Source organism: Malania oleifera, chromosome 10 (genome assembly GCF_029873635.1).
Source record: "Malania oleifera isolate guangnan ecotype guangnan chromosome 10, ASM2987363v1, whole genome shotgun sequence".
Taxonomy (NCBI): Eukaryota; Viridiplantae; Streptophyta; class Magnoliopsida; order Santalales; family Ximeniaceae; genus Malania; species Malania oleifera.
Genome location: NC_080426.1, coordinates 31476897 through 31504532, shown reverse-complemented (window position 1 = coordinate 31504532; position 27636 = coordinate 31476897). Strand labels below are relative to the sequence as shown.

General features: G+C 34.5%; 1 protein-coding gene across 1 annotated transcript; it reads right to left on the bottom strand.

Annotated features, from left to right (window-relative positions):
• Window positions 1–3968: 3968 nt before the first annotated feature.
• LOC131165699 (ATP synthase subunit delta', mitochondrial-like) lies at window positions 3969–16604 on the bottom strand. Its single transcript, XM_058123703.1, has 2 exons — window positions 16128–16604; window positions 3969–4550 (listed from the first exon to the last, which is right to left on the bottom strand). Exons 1-2 carry the CDS (start codon window positions 16395–16397, stop codon window positions 4206–4208), a joined length of 615 nt encoding a protein of 204 aa, XP_057979686.1. The 5' UTR covers window positions 16398–16604; the 3' UTR covers window positions 3969–4205.
• Window positions 16605–27636: the final 11032 nt, after the last annotated feature.

Here is a 27636-nt window from a genome sequence, read left to right as displayed (position 1 = left end):
ATAATTAAAAATTATGAAAAAAGAATTTAGGCATGTGTATGTACGTGTGCACATAATAAATTTATGGTAGAAATCGAAATACTATGAACTGTTAACATACTGTAAACTATATTAGCACTTAGGGTAATACTATGACCTACATTAGCATACTATGAGCTATACTAGCACTTAGATCAACCTACTTAAAAATACGTGTATACAAATTTATACAGAGTCCATTTTATTCTTCTTAATTAAGCAAGCATTTAAGAGTTAATTATAAAAACTACAAAACGTACATTTAATACTCTTTCATACATACCTTTGACTTAATATTAAATTAAAATTTAATTTAAGAAGTTATCAATATAATTAACTCTACATCCTCAACAACATTTGAACTTGAAACATTTATCTTTAACTTATACATTGAATAAAAATTAAATTAAATATAAATTTTTAAGACTTAAGATGTATGATGTAAGGTAATCTAAATTCACTATGCTTATTTTACAAAAGTTTATAATTTTAAAAAATGAACAAAATTATTTTCTTTGATGGAAATTAAAATTTATTTTCACCACTTTGTGGTAAAAATAGAATTATTTTATTTTTTATTGATTTGAAAAATGAATTTTTTTTTTTTTTAAATGTCATATCTTGACATAAATGAAACATTAGAAATGATAAGCATAAGAGAGTGGACCCTGAAAATAAAAGTAAAAAATTAACAAATATGGTAATGACATTAATAAATAAATATTTCAGTTTGATGGGGACAAAAATGAAGTTCGTAGAAACTTTGGGACCCATGAGAAAATAAAATAAAATCTATATCCATCAATGTTCCAAATCTACCCCTCTATCTTCCTTAAAGCTACAAAAAAGCCACTGACTAAAGGACAAATTAATCCACGTGAGAAAATGAACTGTGAGGGCATTGTTGTATTTTTGTGCCAAAACCAGGGCAACTCTAAATTCTATGTACCCTCGAACGCCGATCTGGACCCACGTCACCCATGGGCCAAACGTGGGACCGGACACGTCAAATCCGTCGCCGCAAACAGCCAAGCGGGTGCGGGCCTCACAGGTGCAATAATAAAAGAACAAGAAAGAACGGACTAAGAGCTGAGTAGACGTGGGCCCCGCGCACGAGGACAAATCATAACCATCCGAGGAGGACCCGGGGCCCTCGTCGACGTGAACATGCCGGAGCGATTACGTGTCGGGTGCTGAGGACACGTGCGTCCTAGTCAGCTGCACCAGCGAAGCACCCAATAATTGCAAGGGGACAGCGAAGAAAAAAAATAATAAACTGATTCTGATTGCCTGATTTGGGAAGACCGCGACCCTGATGGTCAGCGAGATCAACGGTGTACAGGTCCACCGCAGCCATATGGGTTTGCCAAGAGCCCCAATGAAAAAAAATTAAGGACAATGAAGGAATAAAATAATTTGTTGGCAAAAAAGGGTAACTTCAAGCTTTTAAAATTTTCAAAACCATAATTTTCAAAAACTTTTCAAAATGGTAAAAGTTGATTTTTTAAAGTTTAAAAAGTTGATTATCGAACACGTTAAACCAAACTTTTATTTTGAAAAAAAAAAATTTAGGCCAAAGAAAAAATAGACAAACTCACCTAAATAGTGTGCCCCAATTTATAGTAGGGAAGACAAAACGTGTTAGCATAATTCATTCCATAGGATAATAAGATTTATGAAATATATGCTAATGACGTGTCCTATAGTCAGTTGATCTTATCATCGATCTCTTATAACTATAACTTTTCTTCTAGATTTCTTTAATAAAATAAGAGAGTGGGTGTACTTTTTGCGTGTCTTCGGGTAAGTCCGTGGCTTTTTATTTTCAATGTTTATCCAACATTAATTTTTGTTTTTTTGGGCCTCAATTTAAGGCTAAAATTGGACCTAAACTCGATAATAAAGGTAGTTTATCTTCCATCTTATGTCCGTACTCACTATTACCAAAATTTAAACTTAAAACCTCCAACGTAGAAGTATCGAACGTAATTATTTAATCATTTAAATGTTCCTTATGGTCTTATGGACGTCATTTGCCATAGTAAATAAGTCGTAATCACATATCTAAATCAGTGTATGAGAGACTAAAAAATTGTAATTAAGGTTATTTTATATGAATGTGTAAGGAAAATGAAGTAGTCTAATGATAAGCATCGACACAAGACCTTGGAATCATGAATTTGACGGTCCCAAACATCCTTAATTAAGGTGAGTATTTCAAAGGTTAAAATTTAGGATTTTTATATTACGGATTTCAAATTTGAATCTTGTAAGCAACTAGAAGATATACGAGATGACAGATAAGTCTCTCTTATTATGTATTTCAAGTCTAGCGTACACATCTATGAGCTAAAAAAAAACCTCCCCCACAACTTTCGTTCTTTCTTTCTTTCTTTCTTTCTTTTTTTTCAATTTTTACTTTTTTTAGGGAGACACATGTGGCCCAACACTCATTAATGTCAACTATTTTAAATAATGGTTTCTTAATTTTGATTAGCTCAACTAAGAAACATGATCAAGTTAGGTTTGTCTAATCATGTCATTCTATATATATATATATATATAAGAATAATTGAAATCGAACTTGTGATACAAGTTGTCAAGCCAGGGCATGTGTGACCTCTGTGCCAGGGTATCAATAATTTTTTCTAATATGTTGAATGTTTACACAACCTAATCTTACTTTACACCAATTTTATATAAGATGTCAACATATAAATATTCATGCAACTTTTAAAAGGAGAGATTAATGTCGATACCATTCCTAATTTACACCGTTGAACTATCGTGATACCCAAATTTTGTCAATAAATTTTTGTACGATAGGAAAGTCGTCTAAAAGAAGCCTACTATTAACTAGGATTTACTTAAAGTTCACTTTCTAACTGTTAGTGCAAGATTTTATTTATTTGTTTATTTTAAGTGTGAGGAAAAATTTGGGGATTGTTAATTGGTGAAGACCAAAAGCCTATATACAACAAGAAATAATTCATTTTTTATTTTATGCCCCTTCCATTCTTCCAAAGTCTCGAACTTTGAACACTAATATAGAACACAATTAGTACAAAATATTGAATCAATCAATGGATTAGAATAGAGAAAAATTAACTAGGGAACCTTGATAAGTAACATACCTATTAGAAGAATCAAAAAATTGGGTACCATCATATTGCTTTCTAATTGAAATTATGTTTATTTATTAAAGGGTTCTTCTTGAACTCTCACAATACATTTGAGTACATCGAAATGAAATGCAATCAATTTTCGCTCCATTCCTTTCTTATTCCATTTCATTCCACAAATCAAACGGAGTAATAATGTAGTTAAAACTAAATTTTCAAATTATGATTAAGTTAATTTTTGTATAGTAACATCTATTTTTATAAGTGCAATAATTGAAATGGGTGCGAAGCAAGCTGACATGCCATGGCATGGGTGACCTTTATGACAGGGCATTGAAAAAAGAGTTTAAAATGTATTATTTGTTGAACGACCGAGCAATCTAGTATGACTTTAGGCTAAATTTTATATGGGATGCTAATACATAATTATTCATGCATATTCTTTTTCTTTTTTTTAAAAAAAGGTTGCTTTGTGTCAACGTCGTAGTGTAAAACTGTCAATGCAACTATAGGCTGCCACAGCTTGTTGTGCATGACAGGGTAGAGTTTTTTCCTTTTACCCAAACGGGACTTTTGTGCACAAAACACAGGCCCCATGCCCAAAAGCAATAGGGCAAAACATAATTCTTATCCTGCATCTGGAAATTTGAGTTTCAGATTCTTGAATTTGAATGTGAATATATATATATATGATATAAATTTATATTATATTTTATTTAAATTAACATAAATTCAAATTCAAGACCTAAAATTCATACTTCCAAACTCTATGTTAAAATGGGGTGAGCCTCTTCTCATCTTCACAGAGAGCATCATACAAGAAACACAGAAGATAAAACACACTGGAAGTGTGTTTTTACAGGTTTAATTTCTTCTCAGCATTTGTTTTTTTTTTGAAAACTAACATGACAAATTATATGCATAGGCAATCTTCCATCCCCACATGAAACATGAGAATACAAAAACAAAGTATTCAAAGCTCCTTCCTCTAAAAAAGAATCCAACAGTCAGCCAACAAATTTTCAAATAAAAATAAATCAGGAAGGGATGCAGAAACTTAACAATTTAACCTGTGAGGGCAGAATTAAGAGCACTATGCACATCCACTCCAATTTGGGCTTCAGCTTTCTCCAACTCAGTAGAGGCCGAGCTCAGCTTCTGGGTGAACTCCGCAAGCCCCTTTTGGACCAGGCCCGGGTCAATTTGATCAATTGGCACAGCCTCAACGGCAATTATATCAGCATATGAGTTTGCATGGATAAATGCAAAGCCACTGCTAATAAAATACTTTGTCACCTCATTCCCTTCATGCACTGATAAAACCCCGGGTTTCAGCTCTGCAATTGTCGCTACATGTCCAGGTAAAACACCCATCTGCCCAGTTGTCGCTGGTATGATGGCCATGTCAACCTGCAATCGTGCAAAATGAAAAAGTAAGACAAACAACCATAAAATCTTCCCTCTATCACAACATGATTTTGGATGGTTATAACTTTTATTTTATCAAGGTCATCATTCTTCTGCTTGGTTGTTTTTTTTTTCCCCCTTTTTTAAGAATTTAAGCCAGTTTCAAATTTTACTTCATCACTCTTTCACTTGCTCAAATTTTTTAGCATTTATCTGGGGAATTCACATACCACAAGAAGGATTGGTCTACAAAGACGACAACAAAAAAAAGGCTGATAAGACCCAAGATCAATTGTGTAGGATGTCTTTACAACTGCCAAAGCAAGAAGAAGGATCAAAGAGAGCAGGATAACCACAAGTACACTTAATTATGATAGGAAGGGAATGAAGAAGACGTAATAAGTTGTCTTAACTAGTATGCGTTATCTTATTTTTTTCTGTTCATTTTGTTTTGTTAGTCTATAAGACTCCTTGTCCTCGCTTCGTTTGCATTCTTCTCTAACTCCCTCAATAAAATACTTTCTGCTATTAAATGGAAAACAAAAACAAAACAATAATATCCTCATTAATAGAACTAGTATATGCCAACATTTAGATTATAGGTTGAAGTGAGATGGGTTAAAACATTTGAATTTTGAATTTTGAAACAACTTATGATCTACACAAATCCACAAACCATAAAGACAAGACACAAGACACAGAAATTCAGTAAGCATTCCTCTCTTTCAATAATGCTTTTTCTATTAAAGAAAATAGTTAAAATATATAATAAAAGTGCATCCAAACTCATTCTATCCAGCAGCCTCTGCTCTCCACCATGTGCCAATTCCTTCAAAAAGAATAAATAAAATAAAATAAAATTATGCAAACCTTAAGCAAAACAACTAACACATTACATGATCCTGAAGTTGCAGTATCAGCTTCGGAAATATATGTGTACATACATATATATGGTTTTTGACTCTCAGTTGGCCTTGAGAATACCTCGGTCACAGAACATATGATTCTAGAAAATAAAACTAACCCTAACCAGTCAACTGCCAAATAGGTCAAAGATACTTTTCTACAGCAGCTAAAGAAAAATTCAGTTAGTAAAAATACCTATTGGTTCCAAACCAATTATTCAACATTCAGTAAACAGCGATTAAGCTGCACAGCCTTTCCCTAACTCATAAACTTGCTTTCTGTATGAAAATTCAAAGTTTGTTGCCCCCGTGGGGCCCAAAGCAATCACTTGGTCACTTTAAGACCATCATCCTTGTCAGTTTTCATTAGAGGAGATACATCAACCCAGGGCAAATTGTGAGATCATTTTAAACCTGCTATCACTAATTCACTATCATTCAATTCATTGGCAATGAAGGGACTCAGTTCAAATGGAATGCAATGATACAAAAGTAAAAGAACCAAAAACACAAGCCCTCCTTGTTTACCAATCCACACCATAAACCAGATGCTCATGCTAATTAGGTGGTGAGGCTTATATGTTAATTTGGAAGTTGGAAGGAAGCACTTACAAGAAATAATTTGCGTTCATTTTTTCTTTTTCTTTTTTTGTGTAGTGTTGGCAGGTGTATTAAAACACACAGGACGAAAAGCAATTGTACATACATAGCCAAGCAATGCACTAGGAAGGATTTCTGACAAATACAAAAGAAATGTACACGGAAGGGTTTCTAAGGTTTAAAACCCTCAAACTTCCACACACACACACACAGATGTAACATGCAAACAAGAGATGTTTTAGTTTAACTTTCCTAATTTTTCTGGTATTTTAGTCTCTTTATTTAGGGTATTTTTACTAAAGAGATATCTTCAAGATTCTAGGATATCATTACCAAGGAAACAAAGTGATACCAGTGTAGACAAAATCTTTGAGTTATAGACCCAATGAGCCTTATATATAATTCCATAAATTCAGGTTGCCCATATCAGAAATTAAAGACTTTGGTGATGCATTTTATTCAAGCAGAAGCGTTTTTTTTTTTTTGGGATAACAAAACAAATATATTAAGAGAAGAAATAATAACAACAGAAGCCTGGAAGGAGGATGAGATATCCTCCAAAAAAAGAAGGCAAAAAGAATAAAAAATTACATCAAAGCAGCCTTCCAATCCCCTTTAATATCCCTGTGAGCAGTGGTTTTTAGATCCATATTGGAACTTAGATCTGTATACCACGCCATAATAAATTATTAGTGCAGTGAACATGCATTCTAGAAATTTGATAAGGAATATAAGATCATATATTTATTATCAATTCCTTTAAATCAATAGTATTTACAATAAATTGGTGCTAGCAAGGGCAAGTGGGCATCTTCCCATGCATACTAAAAATTTAGCAGAAGAGAGCAAAAAATATAAGGGGAAAAAAACCAAGAATAAAGTAGCAGTTTAGGAACCATTTTATTAAAACGTAGACAAAAAACCATGGAAACTTCAACGTGTGCCAATAATGACACTTCAGTGACAACAAGTAAATTCTACAAAAAGTCTATCATCAAGAACACTTTAGACTGCTGGAAAATTTTCCAACTTCTTAACATCCAGGTAATTACCCTGGATCTGAAAACATTAGCCCACAGAATCAATGGAGAAAAACAGTTCTAAGTTTCTTGTTTTGTCAAGAAAAACTTCCCTAGATTTTGTCAAGAAAATAAATTCCCTCTTCTAACATCATGCAACACAAATAAACCAAATTTAAGTCAACCAATTGAACATTAAACATGGATATTTTTGTTAAAATACCATAAAGTTTTTCAAAATAGAAAAGAAAACCTTCTTGTATAAATACCAAAATAAAATACTGGCAAGAGGGTGGGCAGGGGGGACCCATGGTTTTAAATAAAGGCCGCGACCGTTACGTAACGCCGTTACGTAAAGGTTTTTTGGGTTACCGATACCGTTACACACCGTGAAATCGGTGGGAAGAAAAATCACGACCGTAGCAGCCGTTACGGACCGCGACCGTTATGTAAAGGCTGCTACGACCGTTACGTAACCGCTACAGGACTGTTACACCAAAAAAATATTTTATTTTTTACTTTTTCTTCTCACTTTTTCTCTTTCTTTCATATATCATTTTCAATATACCAAGTGGCAAGAGGGGGAAAAGATTATAATGAGGATGACAATGATACAAAATTTACTATTTCTTCAAATACTCACAATAGATGCATTAATTAACAATTTCAAAATACTAACTTGTTAGGAAATTTTTTTTTTAATAATATTAGTAATGTGATATTTATGTTCTTTATTTTTCAACTTCAACGTTCTTTCTTTTCTAACTATTTTATATTTATATTATTCGTATGTTTTATGTGACTAATAGATTAATGGAGTGTATAATGTATTTTATTTTATTAATTCATTAAGCACACATAAGAATTTATCACAGATAAGAACAATGAGAAGTATAAATACGCGCACACACGTAATTTTCTATCAATGATGGTTTAAAACAAATGTAAACTTTTTGTCCTTACCAAATAACTTAGTTACTCGAACTAAAGGGTCCAAAATACACTAAAACCCTTTCTAAGAATAGCTAAAAGCTTAAAACATGCAAGTACACTAATATGCACAAGGTTGTGCGTGCTTCAAAAAAATTCACGGCTGTTACACCCGCTTCTCGTTATGTAACATCCGCTACTCCTGCTTCCCATTACACCCGTTACCGTTACGTTACGCTACCCGCTACCGCGATTTAAAACCATGGGGGGACCATTATATCTATGAGATCTACTACATTGTCAAGAACAACCCTACAGGCTTTTCCCTCGACTCTTAGAAAGAGAACTTATCGAAGCAATCAAAATGAAAACTGCCGATTGATCAGAATCGTAACAAAGCAGCCAAGAGTGGATGAACTGCATCTCACATTTCCACGGATACCATCCAATCACAATGTCATGGGCACCAAAATAAGCTCAGTTGTTTATTTATGGAGAACAAAATATCCTACAATTCTACCAGCTTGTGTAGCACAATGCAAATAATTCTTATGTAAAAAGGGCTCCATAAAAACTGCCCAATGACGTGTAAAAAATACCTTAAAAGGGCCAGGAAATTAACCTGTATTTCACACATAAACATCCAACTGAGTTCATAGTTCACATGTAGTTCACATCCATTCAAGCAAAAATTATAGAGCCTTATGCATCAATAAACAGAAAACGATAAGGCTTCAAATTTCTTTTGCTTTTGTTCTCCTCTAGGTTTGTAGCCGCCAAATGGCAGGTTTCTGAATAAAAGAACTGTGATTCTGTGGTGGAAAGTTTCCAATAATAATATAATCTCGACAGCAACAAAATAAGTTCTGCAACTGAAAATATCCAAACCAAAAATATAATAAACCTTCAACAGAAATGGGATTTCACATAGGAATGTAAAAAAATATCAGAATTTAACAGAAATCAAATCAAACGTGACAGAGTCCACTGTATCAAATCCCTATTGTTACAGAGAGAGAGAGAGAGAGAGAGAGAGATTGCCATATGTAGTTATGTACACTCAACTACTCAAGTGTGAACGAAGAGCAGCAAAGCCATCCTCATTCAAGAGCAGCAAAGATCAATTCATCAGGTTCTGAGTGTTTCGGGCAGTGCACAACTCTATTTGGGTTGTGATTCTGCAAGCTTTAACTCATATAACGAGAGAGAGAAAAAGAGAGGGAGAGGAGAGACATTTTCAGGAAAACTGAGAAGAGAAATGGAAGGGAGAAAGTGGGTATGCACAGCACTCAAGAAATATAAATAAATAATATATATTATAATAGTATCAAAAGAGAGGTAATTGAAAAAAATTAAAATTGAGTTATTGTCTTGGAAGTTGGAAATGTGAAACAGCTAAGGACCCTTTGGGATTCGATCCTGGAGCCGGAACCAACAAAACTTAAGACAGAGATATTTTGACCAGCAGACCATAATCTTTGGGCATTCCATTGTAAAGCTTTAATTAAATTTAAAGACTATCATATAAATCATACTGACAGATTGAACCAGACCAATCAAACCAGTTGGAGTGCCTGAACAAGGAACTGAATAGCCATCCGGTTCACTAGCCAGTCTGGTTTGACAAACATTGTTTACCTCAAAAAGTTTATTAATTATCTTCCATTTGTTACCTGTGTGTTACAGTCCATTGTGAATTGTGATTCTTTGTGACAATGGTTTAGTGATTGCTCTTCATAGCACTTGCAAATGCCATTCCAAAGGAAAATACATTGAAGGGAAGCAGCAATAAGTCAGAGATATGTTAAAAAAGCAAGAAATTATTATAGGACTAGTGATTATTTAGAGCATTAGCAGATAATGCCATGAGGTCCAGCTTCCTTGTTTGTGTGTCCTAGCAGTGTGTGCAACAGGGCCTCAATGAGGAATATATGTTGGACCTCAAGATGCTCAGGCCTATAGAATGTATAGGTCAGATTTCCTTGGTGATTAATACTTGCAGGAATGGGTCTTTACCCAAGTTCCTAGGTTTTGAGTATGATATGGAATGGTGAGAAATTGTGTGACTGTCATGATTGATTACAACGTTTAAGTTTATTACTATATTTAATGCAGCCTTGGATTAACTATGCATATATGTACCATAAGATTTAAGATGATACCTATTTGCATAGCCTTTGCTTTTTCAAATATATTTACACACGTTTGAAACTAAGTGGAAGATTGTTGGATTTATGGTTTCAAAGCATTATAAATCACAAATTAATTGTTTTGTCTTGTAAGTGAAAAAGACTCTGTACTTGGGCTTGGATATCTAATTCTGAGTTGACCAGCATCTATCCAGTTCATTAATATTGAGGTTGATAAGATCATGCAATTGAGTACCTGTTTCCTTCATGAACTTTCATTTGGATATAGTGGTTCTTGAAATTGAGAAGGTAAGGGCTCTTGGTATGTTCTTGGATCTTCATACATACCTTATTTGGTGCTATGGGTGAGGTATGCTCCAAAACCCAGCCTGGCTGAAGGGAGCAAGAAAATCACTTTCAGAAATCATTTCTTCCAATGAATGATTTTGAAGAATTTTTGGGTATACAGTGATTGGGCAATTTGTCAAGTATGTGGTATGAGAATTTTATAAATTATGTAATATGGGAAATTGGTATAGTTAAAGCTTGATATATATCGTTGGTCCACAACCTAACAGCTTAAGTTTTTAGTGAAGTGCATTTTATCAGAGCTATGGTTGCCAAGAGGTCTTGGGTTCTAGTCTCATTGTCCACATTTCTTGTGTGATGTTCAAAATTATCTTATGTAATGTAATTGATGTTATTCAGCGTTTTTATCTCTCTACATGCAATTGGACTGCACATGTGGGGGAGTGTTAACCACAACCTAGCATCTTAAGCTTATAGGTAAAGTGGTAATCTAATATTTATGTTACTAACATTTGTGGCTGTTGCTATTGCTGAATTACTGCTGGTTTAATTTGGGATGCTTTTGGCATTTTCTCATGAAGGTAAATTCCCTTTAGCACAAAGCTATAAGTAAACTTGGTTTGCAACATAATGGGTGGGATGCAAAAGTGAATTTTAGTAGTTCCTCGGAGAGTCATTGGAGGTCAATATCTCATGTTTACTCTTTCCTCCTCTTATTTTCATTTGGGTAGTGGAAATTGTATTTGGTTTGGGAAGATTTTGGGGTGGGTAAAGTTACAATGCATTGTTCCTTTCCTCATTTACATTGTCTTCTTCTCGCCGTGCTAATGTGATTTCCTTTCATTCTCGAGAGGGACTCCTTTTCTTGGGAGTTTCATTTTAGGATGGTCTCAAATGATAGACAGTTTGAAGAGCCTTTTTCTTTGCTTATTGTGTTGGAGGGTTGCCATATCTCCAATAGGAGTGATATTAGAATTTGTAATTTGGATTCTTCAAGGATTATTCATGTAAATCGTTCTTCTCTCATTTAGTTAAGACTCATGTCATTTCCTCTTTTCTTGGGGAATATGGAATGCTAAAATTCCTTCTAAGATTAAGGCTTCTGTTTGGTTGTTGGCCCTTTATAGAGTTAACATCAACAGCATGCTGCAGAGTAGAAGGCCTTCTAAAGCTTTGCCTCCAGACATGTGTCTCAGGTGTGGAAATAGCTTTGTTTTTACAGTGCTCATTTGCTTGGGGATTGTGGAACATTCTATTTGGAATTCTCAGTGATTTATAGGCTTGCCTGAAATTGTTGGAGGAGCTTTTAAGTATTTTTGTGGTTGATTTAGGGAAGAGGAAGGATGTTGGGATTTGGGAAGATCTGGAGGTAGCTATTTGGGCAGTACTTGGGGAATTGGTTGGAAAGGAATGCTAGAATTTTTTTCTAGAGGGAAGTTGTCAAATTCTGTATGTGGCTTCTCTTTGGGCTGATAGTGCAGGTTGTTTTAAGGCTTGCTTTTAAGTATTTCTGTTGTTGGTTTAGGGAAGAGGAAGGATGTTGGGATTTGGGAAGCTATGGGGGCATGCTATTTCTGCTGTTCTTTGGGAAATTTGTTGAAAAGGAATGCTAGAATTTTTTTTCCAGAAAGAAACTGTCAAGGGATCTTCTTTGGGACATAATTCCGTATTTGGCTTCTGTTTGGGCTTATAGTGTAGGTTGTTTTAAGGGTAGCTGTTTTCAAGATGTTAACCAAGATTGGCTTCCCCTTGATCATACTCTCTCTCTCTCTCTCTCTCTCCATATTGCTCCAACATATCACAGAAATTTTCTGGAGGACTCATCTGGTTTTTCCAGTTTTTTCCAGATTTTAATGGATTTTTTACTCATTCAAAATCTAATAAAAACCAGACTGGATAGGGAGACGGGTCCCAGTTCAGCCAGATTGACCAGTCCGGTTTTCAAAACATTGGAGATAAATAGTCTCCTTCGTGGCTGAATTAAGTGCCACAAATTCAGCATCTGTTGTGGATTAGGCAACGCTAATCATGTTTCTTAGTCATCCAAAATATTGCATTACCATCAAACATTAAAAAGAAATACAGAGGCAGATCTCCATGTACCTGTACAACCTTGATAATCAGAATCTGCAAGTCACTAACTTGATATGTCAAGGCAAAAGATTTAGGTGTCTTTTGGTAAAGTTATTCAAGCTATGAATCGCAATCAGAATCATCAGATTTAGATCCAGTTTGAACCTAAACAGTTCTTGTTGTTTGGTTAGTGATATGTTTAAACATTTGAGTATGTATGTTCTTACAATTTTAACCCTTTGAATATTGTGTGCTCATATGGTTGTCCAAAAACCTAAAAGCATTTTTAAAAAATATAGATCAAACAAAAGAAACTATGTTTACAATTTGAAACAAGGCAAGAGCATATTTACGACAAGTTTTGTGTTTGATATGGCAATAAATAACGGTTGAGCAATTTCATCAAACAGGTAGTTTTCCAAAAACCTAAAAGCATTTTTAAGAAATATGGATCAAACAAAAGAAAATATGAAAAAAGTTTGTTTACAATTTGAAACAAGTCAAGAGAGTATTTATGACAAGTTTAGTGTTTGATATGGCAATAAATAATGGTTGAGCAGCTTCATCAAAACAGGTAAAGTACTTGCAGATTCCATGTGACTCCCCAGCAAACATGATCATAACAACAAAAACACCAATTGGCCCCATGTCGATCAATTGTTCTGCTGGAGTTTAATCAATGACAACATGTTTTGATGAAATTTGAGTAAAGCAACAGAAAATTGTTCATTCACTAGTAAAATTTACAGATAACATGCAAAAAAAACTACATAACTAAAAAAATAATGCAGATTACCCAAAAAAAAAAAACATAGAAAAAATTGCATAGAGGGTTCTTCTTTTTAAAAAATTTTAAAATCCAAAAAATGAGAAAAGAAAATGCATCAGAATCTCAATTACGGTCTCAAACTAGATCACTACCACTTCAATCAATCCACCCACCAGCAAGTTGATCCAAACACAAAACATCACCAGGGGACAGAGGAATGCCATCATCAAAAATAAAACCCACATATGCTGCTTTTGCAATCCACCTATCCAACCACCATGGTCATCATTGCCAAAGATCAAAGTTGAAGAGAGACAAAACAGAAAAATGATCAAAGATAACGAGGGAAGATATCACTACCAGAACCTAAGCACAAAAGATCAAGCAGAAATATGAAAGTCTAGGATCCAAACCCCACCCAACACGGCCACAAACCACACCAACAAGAACCCTGAGTGTAGAGGCCATTATTTTAGTCAGAGCTGGGGATCATCCAAGACAGGGAGCTTTTGAAGAGGGGGGTGGGGGAAGAGAGAGAGAGAGAGAGAGAGAGAGAGAGAGGGAGAGAGAGAGAGAGAGAGAGGAGATAATATAGACAAATAATGCTATTAAGAAACTTTACCAAACAACTCAGATTCACCAATTTTCTAACAATCTAACCTATAAGATATTTACTTCTATTTAGAGCCTAATGAGATCAAACAAAAGGCACTTTAGGTTGCTTCAACTATTGCAACATGTGCTTGACTCCTTCACAATGATCTTTTCAATTTTCCAAGTATTAGACTAAAATCTACTGAGAACATCAATAGCAAAAGCAGGATCTGGCCCCGTACAAACTAAAGCATACATATAAGACTCGCTACTCAAGCATATGGGTGCTTAGATTCATCAAGTTTGTATTTTAACGAACTTGGACAACTTGCATTATTTACTTCCTTTATTCCATTGTACAGAAGCTTCTCAAAAGAACAATCCATCTTAAACCAGTGCAAGATTGTATCAAATACTTTTCTTGTGACAAGCTGGGTTTCTCCACGTTCTATCTTGGATAACTTCGATCCGGACGATGTTTGAAGATTAGCCAAGATCCTTCATCTCAAATGTGTGAGAATATCTTAAGATATATTTCAATCAAAAAGGCCATGTCATTATCTACCAAAAAATGCCATTGACATATGAAGTCAGATAAGCAATCTATGCTACCACTGTCTTGGCAAAAACATAGATAAGCAATCTTGGCTCCCATTGTCTTGACAAAAAACAAATGATCATTTAGATTGCTTGTATATGCATAAATCACAACTTCCATAAAATTTGATGTTCCACAACCTAAATGCCTGTTTTAAACTATATATCGATCTATCTAAAGTCTATTCCATGCAAACATCTTCATCAAAATTACCATTGAAAAAAAAAAAGGGTTGTCTTCACATCCATCTGAAACAACTTTTGAGTCATAATAAGCAACCAAGGACAAAATAGTTCAAATTGAATGAATCTCGCTGATTGGTGAAAAAGTTCTAATTAATTCCATGCTAAGTAAAAATTTTCCCACCAGTCTAACCTTGAACCTTTTAACATTTCCATCAAAAATCTTTTTTTTTTTTTTATATCCATTTACATTTCATAGGTTTTATTTGTTTAGATGCATCGACTTGAACTAAAATTTCATTTTAATGCACTAAAATAATTTCTTCTTCCACGGATAATTTCAACTTATCAATGTATACATTAGCGATAGCTTCATCACAAGATTGAGGATCTAAGATGTCTTTGTTCAATCTAATCTTTGAAATGATTTACCAGAAAATGTTAAAAACTTCATAGAAAAAAGTACTGAACTAGTTCTCCTTTTTCTGCTCCCCTTGCTCGAAGGTTCAAGATAATCCTTTCTTTTCCATGAAGAAGTTTCAGTTTCTTGAACATAAATAAAAATAAATTAATAGGAAAATGAACCATTAAGTTCTTCACAACTTGTTTTTTCATGAGACTATTCATCATAGTAATATCTATCTTTCGATAAACCTTGCATGCTTGCTCTCAATGATGAGTTTCACTACATCAAATAATTTGCATCCCTTTGAAAATTTTGGATACCCAAAAAACAGACATCTTGTACTCCCTGACTTTAGCATATCTCAATAAATATCAAGAATGACAAAATGAGCAGCATATCCACATAATAAAATATATTTCAAAATGGTCTTTTCTCGTACCAAGTACTAGACTTATTCCCCAATTACTAGAAACCGAATTGTTCTTCATTTAAACCATTTCTTCAAAATGACTCCCATTAACAAGTAATGTGCATGGTCCCGTCAGCAAATTTTGTAGCATGGTTCACTGGTAGCACTAAATAAGGTATATATAGATCCACGACCATACCGAAAGACCTTTAGCTCCTTCTAGAACCATAATAAATATCCAAATAAAAAATAAATAAAATGAGCAGTCCCGAATTTAACAAACAAATACTCAAATACATGGGCTTATCAAATCCCAAGGTCAAGCTGTCAAGCACATAGCGTTTTCACTTCCCATCAAGAAGCAATTAATCGGCATTTCTCAATAGTATTTTGAAACCATAAACAACAAATCCAAGCAGAACCCGGATGACAGATCATCGAAATGAAACAGTCACGAAAGAAACTCAACCTAAAACCACCCGCATCAACAAATCCAAACAATGCCCAAATAGAGGGGGGAGGGGGAAGTAACAAGGAATCAACGAAGAAAGAGGATTCAATCAGCTAAACCTCGTCATTAGCAACAAATTCAAACAAGACACACATAAATTAACATAGAAACAGCTCACCCAACCAGAAGGGTTCCTTCAAACTGACCTCTTTAGCTGAAAGTTCGGAAGCGTAAGGAAGAACAAAGTTCACGGTGAGCTTGGAAGGAATCGAGGACGGAGTGGGCGGCCGAGGCTGCATGAAGACCTGCGGGGTCTTGGGCGGGTCCATGTTCGGGATCACTTTCTTCCAAGACTCCAGGAACGCTGAGTCGCCTACCGGAACTGCAGGCACGCCGGCGGTGGAGAATGGCCGAGCCCTGGCGGCAGCGGCTGTGGCCGAGGGTCGGGTCAGGAGGCGCGTGGCGTGGCGCAACATGGTTGGATCGCTCGGCTCGCAGGGTCGGAGATAGTGTGGGAATGAGGGAGGGGGAGGGTCGGACTGCGACACGAGCGTCGAGTGAACAAAAGACTGCGTGCGTTTGAAAGTTGTGCTGATAACTCAATTCCTTGAAATAACCATTGCTTGAAATTTTCAGATGCAATATAGGCGGTGTTTGCTAATCAGCAATTAACTCTGTAAATTGGACAATAACCTTTAGTCTATTCCTATAAGTATGTATTTTGTGTACCAATCGTAATTTTAAATTTTAGTTTTGTCTCTTTATTTCTTTAATATTGTAAAGAAATTTTCTCTTTTGGTGTTTTTTTCTTAAAAAAAACATTATCAAATTAATCCTTACCCTTTTTTCTTTTTTTTTTTGGGTTAATGGAATGATCTTCTTACCCTCATAAAGATAATTTAAGGAATGTAAATGTCACATTTGTTATCATATTGGTTAAATTTTGACTTAAATAATATTTTTATTAATGAATGATCTTCTTATAGTCATGAAAACAGTTTAAGGAATGTAAGTGTCACTTTTAGAAATTCAAAGGATATTCGCATTAGATGATGCGTGTAAGTATTTTTTTTTTCCTTATTTTTATAATAATTTGTTCTTGTTTGATTGTTATGATTTATTATTTTTATAATAGTAATTATTATTAAGGGTAAAAAATATTTATCTATCTTGAGATTTGGTAAAAAGACACTGACCTCCCTTGAGGTTTCAAAAATCGCAAAGACTTGCCTTAAATTTTAAGAATTTCAAGCACCTTTCCTGAGATTTGTCAAAACGACACAATTTTTTCCTCAAAAGACTTATTTTTTTCACAAAATACAAGGAAATGTTTCAGATTTGCATTTTTGGCAAACCTCGAGGGAAGATGTATGGCATTTTAAGGGGAGGTAAATAAAATTTTTGAAACCTCTAAATTGTGCACCATTTGATAAATTGAAAATAATATTTGTAGCTATTTTCATATTGCACTAAATTTAATTGCGAAACTTTCTGACAAAAATAGTTTTCCCCGAAATGCATTGGTATATATTTCCAATTGGCACCAAAGTTGACTTATCAAACTTTTGGTTATGCGTGTTGTGTGTGTGTGTGTGTTCCTTTTTTTTAAAACTATTAAATACTATCTATTTCTACGTAGAAATGCATCTATGAAACATGTTTTTTGTTTTTCTATTGCAGATGGTGATTTTATTTTGATATGTTGGATTATCATTTTACCTAAAAGCATAAACTATTAGATTATAAGCAAATAATGTATATCAAGTTTCAACACTCTTCTGTATGAGTAACTCAATAGCATGTGGAGAGATAAATACATGTTAAATAACACTCGTAATAGGAAATAAAAATTTTTTATTTAAACATCACACAATAAACGCAAGCAGCAAGACTATAAGTCAGGACATTTTGGTAATAAGCTCCGATGCCATATTCAATTACTATTTTACCTAAAAGTTTAAGGCATTAGGTTGTGGGTCAATAATGTATATAAAGTTTTAATGTGATCTATGTCTTTATTGAGGTTAACAATATACAAATTTGAGCATGTCCATCTTAATATGTTTTTAGTTTAATATTTTTTTTATCTCAATTTATATTGCCTTAGTTTGAGCATGAGTTTGTGTATCTTTAGCATCTTTCCAATTTTTTGGAACCTTGCTTGAATTTGAGCATGTGCATTTTAATATGTTTTTTTTTTCATTTTAATATGCTCAATTTTCAATTTATATTGGTTAGCTTGAGCATGAGCACGTGTATCTTTAGCCTCTTCCCATGTTTTTTAAACCTTGCCTGAATTTGACAAGTGTCGTGAATTTGAGGCTGCAATGTTTTATACGATATTCAAATTATGTGTTTTCAGTAGTCCGTGTTAGAAAATTTTCATGAATATATTGCAACCAAGGATCTTCAATTATCATGATTTCACATCAATTACTTTATGCGGAAAATAAATAAATCATAAACTGTAAACTTTACATACCGAAATCAGCCATATCGAACCTATCGAGAAGAACACCCGGAGAATCCGAAGAAATCGTTTCTCCCGCTTCTCCTCTTTCTCTTTCCTTCTTTCACCAGATCTATGGGATCTCCTGATGATTAGAGAAGTAGAGGCAGAGAGAGGACAATTCCTTTCTTCCTATGCCTTTATAGTTACACCCATAATAGTAGCTAATATATTTTATTTTTATATATATATATATATATATTATATACATATATATCTATAATATTTATGTATAGGAATCTCTTCATACTTCCACCATTAATTTCTCATATTAAATGAGCTAACCTTTTAGTTAACCCATACAACAATTAATTTATATCCTTATCATATGGGACACATTACCTATATGTGGGACCCACATCATTCATGTGGGACATATCCTTTGGGATATAAATCCTACATTCTCTCACTTGACTCATATGAATGATATTAATATGGATTAACAAATATCCATATTGTGCACAAAACATTAGCTTATTTATACTTTTCAATGAGATTAACATAAGATCATAATCAAGCAACCCATTAGTACGAGTCATGGCGGTAAATATCATTAGAGCGACATTTTCCCTTCCATGTACCACAAAACTAATAGACCACTTAACTATAATCTATAATAGGAAGTTACCATACTGTCCTTTTAATATCTTTGTCAAAGATCATTTCTATTTAACAGTGAACCATCTCTATAATCATGTGATTTATGGTAAACATAAATAATGTTCAGAAACACTTTTATTGATATCATTATACATATTATAAAACAAAACATAAAGATCCAGTATTATACATCAAGGATTACAACAAAGACCTATGTGATCAGCATGTTCTTTAAATACCTTTGGTGTCAATCCTTTCGTTAAAGGATCTGCTATCATGAGTTCAGTCCTTATATGTTCTATAAGTACTATCTGTTTCCGAACTTCCTCCTTAACGGCCAAATACTTGAACTCCATATGCTCAGTGCCATTAGAGTATTTGTCGTTTTTGGAGAAAAAGACTGCTGCGGAATTATCACAATAAATTCTCAACGGCCTGGCTATACTGTCGACAATCTCAAGTCCTGAGATAAAGTTCTGCAACCACAAAGCTTGAATCGTGGCCTCAAAGCACGCCACAAATTCAGCTTCCATAGTAGATGCTGCTATGATAGTCTGTTTGGCGCTCTTCCATGATATTGCTCCTCCAGCTAACAGGAACAAATAGCCATATGTTAACTTACGACTATCAACGTATCCAGCAAAATCTGAGTCAGAGTAGCCAACCACCTCCAACTGATCTGTTCTCCTATATGTGAGCATACAGTGTTTGGTTCCTTTTAAGTACCTCAAGACTTTCTTTGCAGCTTTCCAATGCTCCATTCCAGGATTACTTTGGTACCTCCCGAGCATCCCAACTGCAAAACTAATATCTGGTCTCGTACAAGTCTACACATACATCAAACTCCTAACAATAGATGCAAAAGGAACATTTTCCATACTTTTATTTTCAAATTCATTATGTGGACAATCTTTTAGACTGAACTTGTCCCCTTTACAAATAAGAGCAAGAGTTGGTTTACAATCAACCATATGAAATCTTTCTAGAACTATATTAATATATCCTTTCTGAGACAACCTTAACAGTCCAAGTGATCTGTCCCGGAATATTTCAATTCCAATCACATAAGTTGCCTCACCCATATCTTTCATTTCAAAGTTCATAGAAAGAAATCTCTTGGTATCATTCAATAAGCCGAGATCATTACTGGCAAGTAAAATATCATCAAGATATAGAATCAGAAAGATAAACTTGCTCCCACTGACCTTTAGATATATATACCAATACATAGTGTTTTCTTTAAAACCAAAGATCGTGATGGTATCATGAAATTTAAAATACCATTGCCTGGAAGCTTGTTTAAGTCCATATATTGATTTTTTTAATTTGCAAACCATGTGCTCTTTTCCTTTAATCATTAAACTTTCAGGAAGATCCATATATACCTCTTCATCTAAATTCCCATTTAAAAAAGTAGTTTTCACATCCATTTGGCGTAACTCTAAATCAAAATGAGACACCAAAGTCATAATGATTCTAAAAGAGTCCTTTTTAGACACAGGAGAAAACATCTCTTTATAATCAACACCTTCCCTCTGAGTGAAACCCTTTGCTACAAGTTTAGATTTATATCGTTTAATGTTGCCATTACAGACTTGTTTGGTCTTAAAAACCCATTTACACCCAATTGTTTTAAACCCTTCAGGCAAATCAATGATGTCACATACTTTATTCTGTTCCATAGATTTCAACTCATCATTTATGGCATTGATCCACTTTTCAAAATCATCACTTTCAATGGCTTGTGAAAACATAACTGGATCCTTACTAGTTCCTAAATCATAATCAACCTCTTGCAGATATACTGAATAATCATCAGAAATAGTTGGTTTCCTTACTATTTGAGATCTCCTTAATGCTATTTCTTGTGATTGTTCTGCAATTGGCTCGATGGTGACATTTTCATTACCAAGTGATACATCATTAGACTGTTGTTCAGTGTTATCATGCCTTTCAACAACTAAAGGAACAACAATGTCTGTTAAAGGTCTAGATATCGATATAGGAACCTGAATTTCTTTAATGACCACATTTCGCGATATATCACTCCCACTGATTTCACCATTTTCAAGGGACTTTGCATTACCAGATTCAACTATTCTCATACTATGATTAGGACAATAAAACCTATACCCTTTAGACTTTTCTGGGTATCCAATAAAATACCCACTCACAGTCCTTGAATCCAATTTCCTTTCATTTGGATTATAGATTCTAATCTCTGCTGGACAACCCCAAACATGAAAGTGTCTTAAACTCGGTTTCCTTTCCGTCCACGGTTCAAAAGGAGTTTCTGAACTACCTTACTAGGAACCCAATTTAGCACACACACTGCTGTTTTAAGGGCTTCCATCCATAATGAAATGGGTACTGAGGAATTACTCAACATACTCCTAACCATTTCTATAAGAGTACGATTCCGCCTTTCAACCACACCATTCTGCTGAGGCATACCAGGCATTGTGTATTAAGCAAAATACCATGTTGTTCTAGGAATTTAGAAAATGGTCTTGGACATTGTTTTATGCCATCATACATACCATAATACTCACCACCTCTATCAGATCTAATGATTTTCACTTTCCTATCTAATTGTCGCTCCACTTCAGCAACATATGCCTTTAAAGCATCTATTGCTTGAGACTTTTCATGCAACCAATGGATATAGCCATATCGTGAAAAATCATCAATAAAGGTGATAAAATACTTTTCTCCGCCTAAAGATGGTGAGTCAAAATGTAACGTCCCTCAATAATATACAACATAATAAATAAATCGTCAACCCGAACCCGTAGTTAGCGGGGACATCAGTCATACATAGCGGAAAACCTACGCAGCAGTAAACATAAAAATCCATACATCCATCCATAAAACATAATACCAGAGCTTTTATAATATAATAATACTGTACTTTTGTACATATCCATATACATCAAAATATCTCTAGGGTCACACAAAATAACTCTAACCCTAGTACAAAAATCTTACCCTCCTCACGGGGTAATCTTTCTAACTCAACGGCAGCCCTGACCCACCGGTCTCTCAGGGGCTCCTGAAAATTTAATAATGATGGGGGTAAGACACTTCTCAGTAAGGGAAAGTAAACTAAATATAGATGTGTGGCAACATGAATATTTAAAGTGCTTATACGTATATAGTACATTTCATAACTCTATGAATAATCATAATATCATACTGGATAATCATGTATTTTCATTTTCGTTAATAAATCATAACATACATACATAAACATCTGTAATAACTCGTAATACTGAAAATCAACCCTGGATGAATGGCTAGCTAATGTCATGTATTACCCCCCATGACGGGTTGTGTAGCCCGAAGGCGGGACCCGACAATGGCTGGCCGACCACTACCGAATCAAATATGTCTGTAAGTACGATGGACCCGCCGCACCCTGGTCCAGACTGCCAGATGGATGTCTACACTCTACTGAAAGTCTCATCGACTATCCATCTTCCATCCCCTCGTGGGACAGTAGCACTAATAAGGCCTCGTGCCAAAATCAACCCATAGCTACAGTACCGAGCTCCCAGTCTAAACTAAACTAACATCCTGGTTGTAATAACATATAATACATGATCATACATAACATCATTATGGCCCTGTGTCGGAAACATAGATATGGCCTCGCGCCGAAATCATACATATGACCTCGTGCCAAAATCATAATAAATATAGCCTCGCACCAAAAACATAAATACGGCTTCGTGCCGATAACATAAAATACGGCCTCGCGCCAAAATTGTTTCAGGTGTATACATTCTGAAAATACATCGTTTATCATACGATCGTCAAAACCATCACAATATAACTCATCATTTCATAATACCTGAAAATGTGTTTTACTCGTAAAAGCATTCCTATCTTATCTCATTTCACCTAAAATAATATTCATGCCACACATGCTCTATTAAAAGTCATACTTCATATTTTAAAATCGTGATTTCAGGACATCTCATACATACATATATACACTTTAAGCATCATAACAGTATTTTCCAAATCATACATTACATTCATAATAAACAAATATATCATATGCTTTTTCTGAAAATAAATCTTCTCATAATCAATAATAGTTTACATGGAAAAGAACTGCTTTAGTTTACTCCCTTACCTGGCTACTGAGAAAGCCCCTCAAATTTCCTAGCCTGACCCCCGTAGGATTTCCTACTCAATACCCTAAAACTCAAAACTCCTAGTATTAATCATCAGTATTTTCATGCGTACGTCAATTTCTATAACTACCTCAAAGTCTAATTTGGCTTAAAAAGTCTTACCTCAACTTTGGGATGATTTCCAACTTCGTTTTTCCGACGATCCGTTTTGGCAAACTTGCAGGGAACTTCGCCAGGAGCGTCGTGGTAACCTCAGATCTTCGATCCGGCATAAAACTAGCCCAAAATCGAAGAGAGAGAGTGAGAGAGCCGAAGAGGAGAGAGAGGAGCGTGAAAAATGAAATAAAAATCGGATTTTTCATATTTTCTAGGCGGCGGAATTCGTCGACGAGACCCTGTGTTCGTCGACGAGTCCTTCACAAATTTCGTCGATGAGACCCTGTATTCGTCGACGAAATTCAGGCTGCCTCAGAACCCCTCTCGGTATTTTCTCGTTAACGAGACCCTGTGTTCGTTGACGAAGCTTGGCAGCTTCATTTCTTTTCCCTTTTTCAAATTTTCCTTTCTTTATTATTTAAATTTCATTTAAAAATTCGGGTTGTTACACAAAAGGCCCACATACATAACTATGAACAATTTCCAGTAGATTCTTACTTCTTGTGGCTCCTTTCTTTGTATGTTTAGTTTGCTTTCCTTTAATGCAATTAATACATACATCGAAAATCAATAAAATCAAGGTTCGTGAGAACCCCATCCTTTACCAATCTCTCCATTCTTTCCCTGGATATATGACCCAGTCTTTTATGCCACAAGGAAGAGGAATTCTCGTTTATTCTACTACGCTTAATTCCAATATTATGATGCAGAGTGAGGAGTGTTTCAGCAAACTTTTCATTAAGATTAAATGTATACAACCCCTCATACAAAATACCAGAGCCAACACATAAGTCACATTTCATAATACAGAAACCTTTATGTTCAAAATACAAACCATAACCGTCATTATCTAATCTAGACATGGAAATTAAGTTCCTAGAAATATTTGGAACATACAAAGTATCAAACAGGTCTAAACAATGACCCGATTCAAGATACAACCGAACAGTTCCAACGCCCATAACTGACACTTGATTCATTCCACAAGACTATCATGTGTTCATTTTCCTTTACGCTCTGGATCGTAAGGTATCCCTACATCAAATTGGAAACATGAACAGTAGAACCAGAGTCAATCCACCAAGTGTTAGAAGGAACTTGTGTCATGTTTGATTCGAAACATACATAAGCTAAAGGCTTACCTTTCTTTTCGAACCATGCTTTGCGTTTCGGGCAATTTTTCTTTAAATGCCCATAATCATGACAAAAGTAACACTTGGGACCATAATGTTCCTTCCTGCGAGCCTCATCACCATACGAAGTACTCGCCACCTTCAATGGATATTTCTTTAAACCTTTCTTTATTTTCTTTCCTTTACTTCCAGCTGCGTGACTTATGACATTTACTGAATGTTGTCCCTGTTGTTTGAGTCTTGCCTCTTCTTGAACTAATATGCTTGCCAATTCATTCACATTCCATTTTTCTTTAATTGTGTTATAGTGAATATGAAAAGGCCCGTACTGAGGAGGCAAAGAGTTCACAATAAATTGAACAAGAAAGTTTTCATTAACATTCATTCCCAAAGTATTAAGTATAGCAGCCAGATTAGACATTTCTAGGACATGTTTGTTCATTCCTTTGCTGCCATCAAATTTCATTGTGGTTAGTTCAGCCATCAACCTTCCTGCAAGGGACTTATCAGCTGAACGAAATCTATCTTCCACTGCCTTAAGATATTCCTTTGCGTTATCTAGTTGAGGGAGTGTTGATTGAATATTATTTGCTATATATATTTGCATAAACATCATACTTAATTTGTTCGACCTTTTCCATGACTTATACAAAGCTTGCTGTTCCGAACTCCTGGTTTCAGTAATAGCAGCCGGTTTATCCATTCGCAGAGCTAAGTCCAGATCTAGAACACCAAGGTGAAACTGAATCTGTTCATTCCAGTCAGAGAAATTTGTCCCATTAAAGACTGGAATAGAAAAAGCCAACGAATGCAATGAAATAGGAACAGACACTGCAATAACACAAAATACTCACTACATTAATGCTTTGAGTTTAGAACATTTCATTAGTAAATTGCGTTCAATCTTTGGATCAACTTATGCAATATACTAATCCTTACACTTACTGGTAATTTTCATTCATCAACACATAATTGATAACCTTTATAAAGTTTGATTGGTCTATCACCTTTGGGCAGGCATCCCAATCTCACTATTATTCATTAATTATCCTAATTAAATCAATAATTATTTGAAAGTTGGTGCACTTTTGGGCCAGCCATAATATTCAAATAATCATTCTGTAATAATTTTATCATAATTATTTCTCAATACAATGTTCATAATTTTTCTTAACGAAATCACTTTGGTGATAACAAGCCAATCATAATATAAACATTGATTGACTCCATACTCAGCAAAATTAATCCAAGTTTAAAGCAGATAATTAATTTCTCACAATGACAATTTTACTTGGATTAATATTTTATTTTATTTTATGTAAAATCTGGCAGCCCATGAATTAAAAACATTGCAGCTCGTATATTAAAAAAAACTGCAGCTCGTACGTTTAAAAACTGACAGCCCATATATTCAAAAACTGGCAGCCCATAGATTTAAAAATTGACAGCCCATATATTAAAAAACTAACAGTCCATACATTTAAAAAACTGACAGCCCATGTATTAGAAAACTGGCAGCCCATACATTTAAAAAATTGGCAGCCCATATATTAAAAAAAACTGGCAGCCCATACATTTAAAAAATTGGCAGCCCATATATTAAAAAATTGGTAGCCCATACATTTAAAAAACTGGTAGCCCATATATTAAAAAAAAATTGGCAGTTCATACATTTAAAAATTTGCAGCCCATATATTAAAAAAAAACTGGTAACCCATATATTAAAAAAAATTGGCAGCCCATACATTTAAAAAACTGATAGCCCATATATTAAAAAACTGGCAGCCCATATATTTAAAAAAACTGGCAGCCCATACATTTAAAAAAAAACTGGTTATCTATGCCATGTTTCATATTCATCTCAGAGTTCATTTCAAAATACCAATCCATAATATACAACAAATAATCAATTCCCTAATATAAGAATTTTACTAACTTACTTTCATGTAAAATTCTCTAACTTATGCATGCATATTAATTAGCAGCCCTACTTTAATATCACTATATAGGGGAAAACCGTCAACGATCTACATGTAAGAAAATTTTCAAACCAACAAAAAACCTCATAAATCCATCAAATATCACATATATTTTCAGGAATCATTTATCATATGAATTCTTCAGTTCGATTCCAGAAAATATCATGAACACAAATTTTCACACAATCCTATAACAGGATTGTAAGGGGTTAAAAGAAACGATCTTTATCATGAAAGAAAAATCATGATAATTTCAAACCTTGGCTCTGATACCACGTGTTAGAAAAATTTCATAAATATATTGCAACCAAGGATCTTCAATTATCATGACTTCACATCGATTACTTTATGCGGAAAATAAATAAATCATGAACTATAAACTTTACATATTGGAATCGGCCATATCGAACCTATCAAGAAGAACACCCGGAGAATCCGAAGAAATCGTTTCTCCCACTTCTCCTTTTTCTCTTTCCTTCCTTCACCAGATCTATGGGATCTCCTGATGATGAGAGAAGTAGAGGCAGAGAGAGAACAATTCTTTTCTTCCTATGCCCTTATAGCTACACTCATAATAGTAGCTAATATATATATTTTATATATATATATATTATATACATATATATCTATCATATTTATGTATAAGAATCTCTTTATACTTACACAATTAATTTCTCATATTAAATAAGCTAACCTTTTAGTTAACCCATACAACAATTAATTCATATCCTTATCATATGGGACACATTCCCTATATGTGGGACCCACATCATTCATGTGGGACATATCATTTGGAATATAAATCCTACAGTCCAGTTTATAAATGGACTAAAACACACCTTAAAAACACTATCAAAGTAGGTACCTAACGCCCTTACGGGCATGACGGGGTGGAAAGACATCAGCAAGTAAGAAAAAACATCGGGGGTTCAATTTCAAGTAGATACACTAACGAAGTCAGCGGTACCTATAGATAATGAGAGTTTACTCTATGAGCCAGTGGAGTCCGTGGATAATGAGAGTTCGCTTTGTGAGCCAGCGAGGATCGTAGATGGTGAGAGTTCTCTATGAGTTTTTGTGAGTCAGTAGGGACCATGGATGGTAATGGAAATGTGTCTCGGAGGTCAGGTTGACCGAACATTCAACTGATGCACAGAAGCCGTGTCCGTATTTTAGACTTTACCCTGATCAATGAG

Excerpts from the sequence above, each read along its gene's own strand:
- LOC131165699 (XM_058123703.1), bottom strand. The coding sequence starts at position 16,397 with ATGTTGCGCCACGCCACGCGCCTCCTGACCCGACCCTCGGCCACAGCC. Across the intron at positions 4,551-16,127 it reads CCGAACTTTCAGCTAAAGAG|GTTGACATGGCCATCATACC; the intron begins GTCAGTTTGAAG and ends GCACGATTGCAG.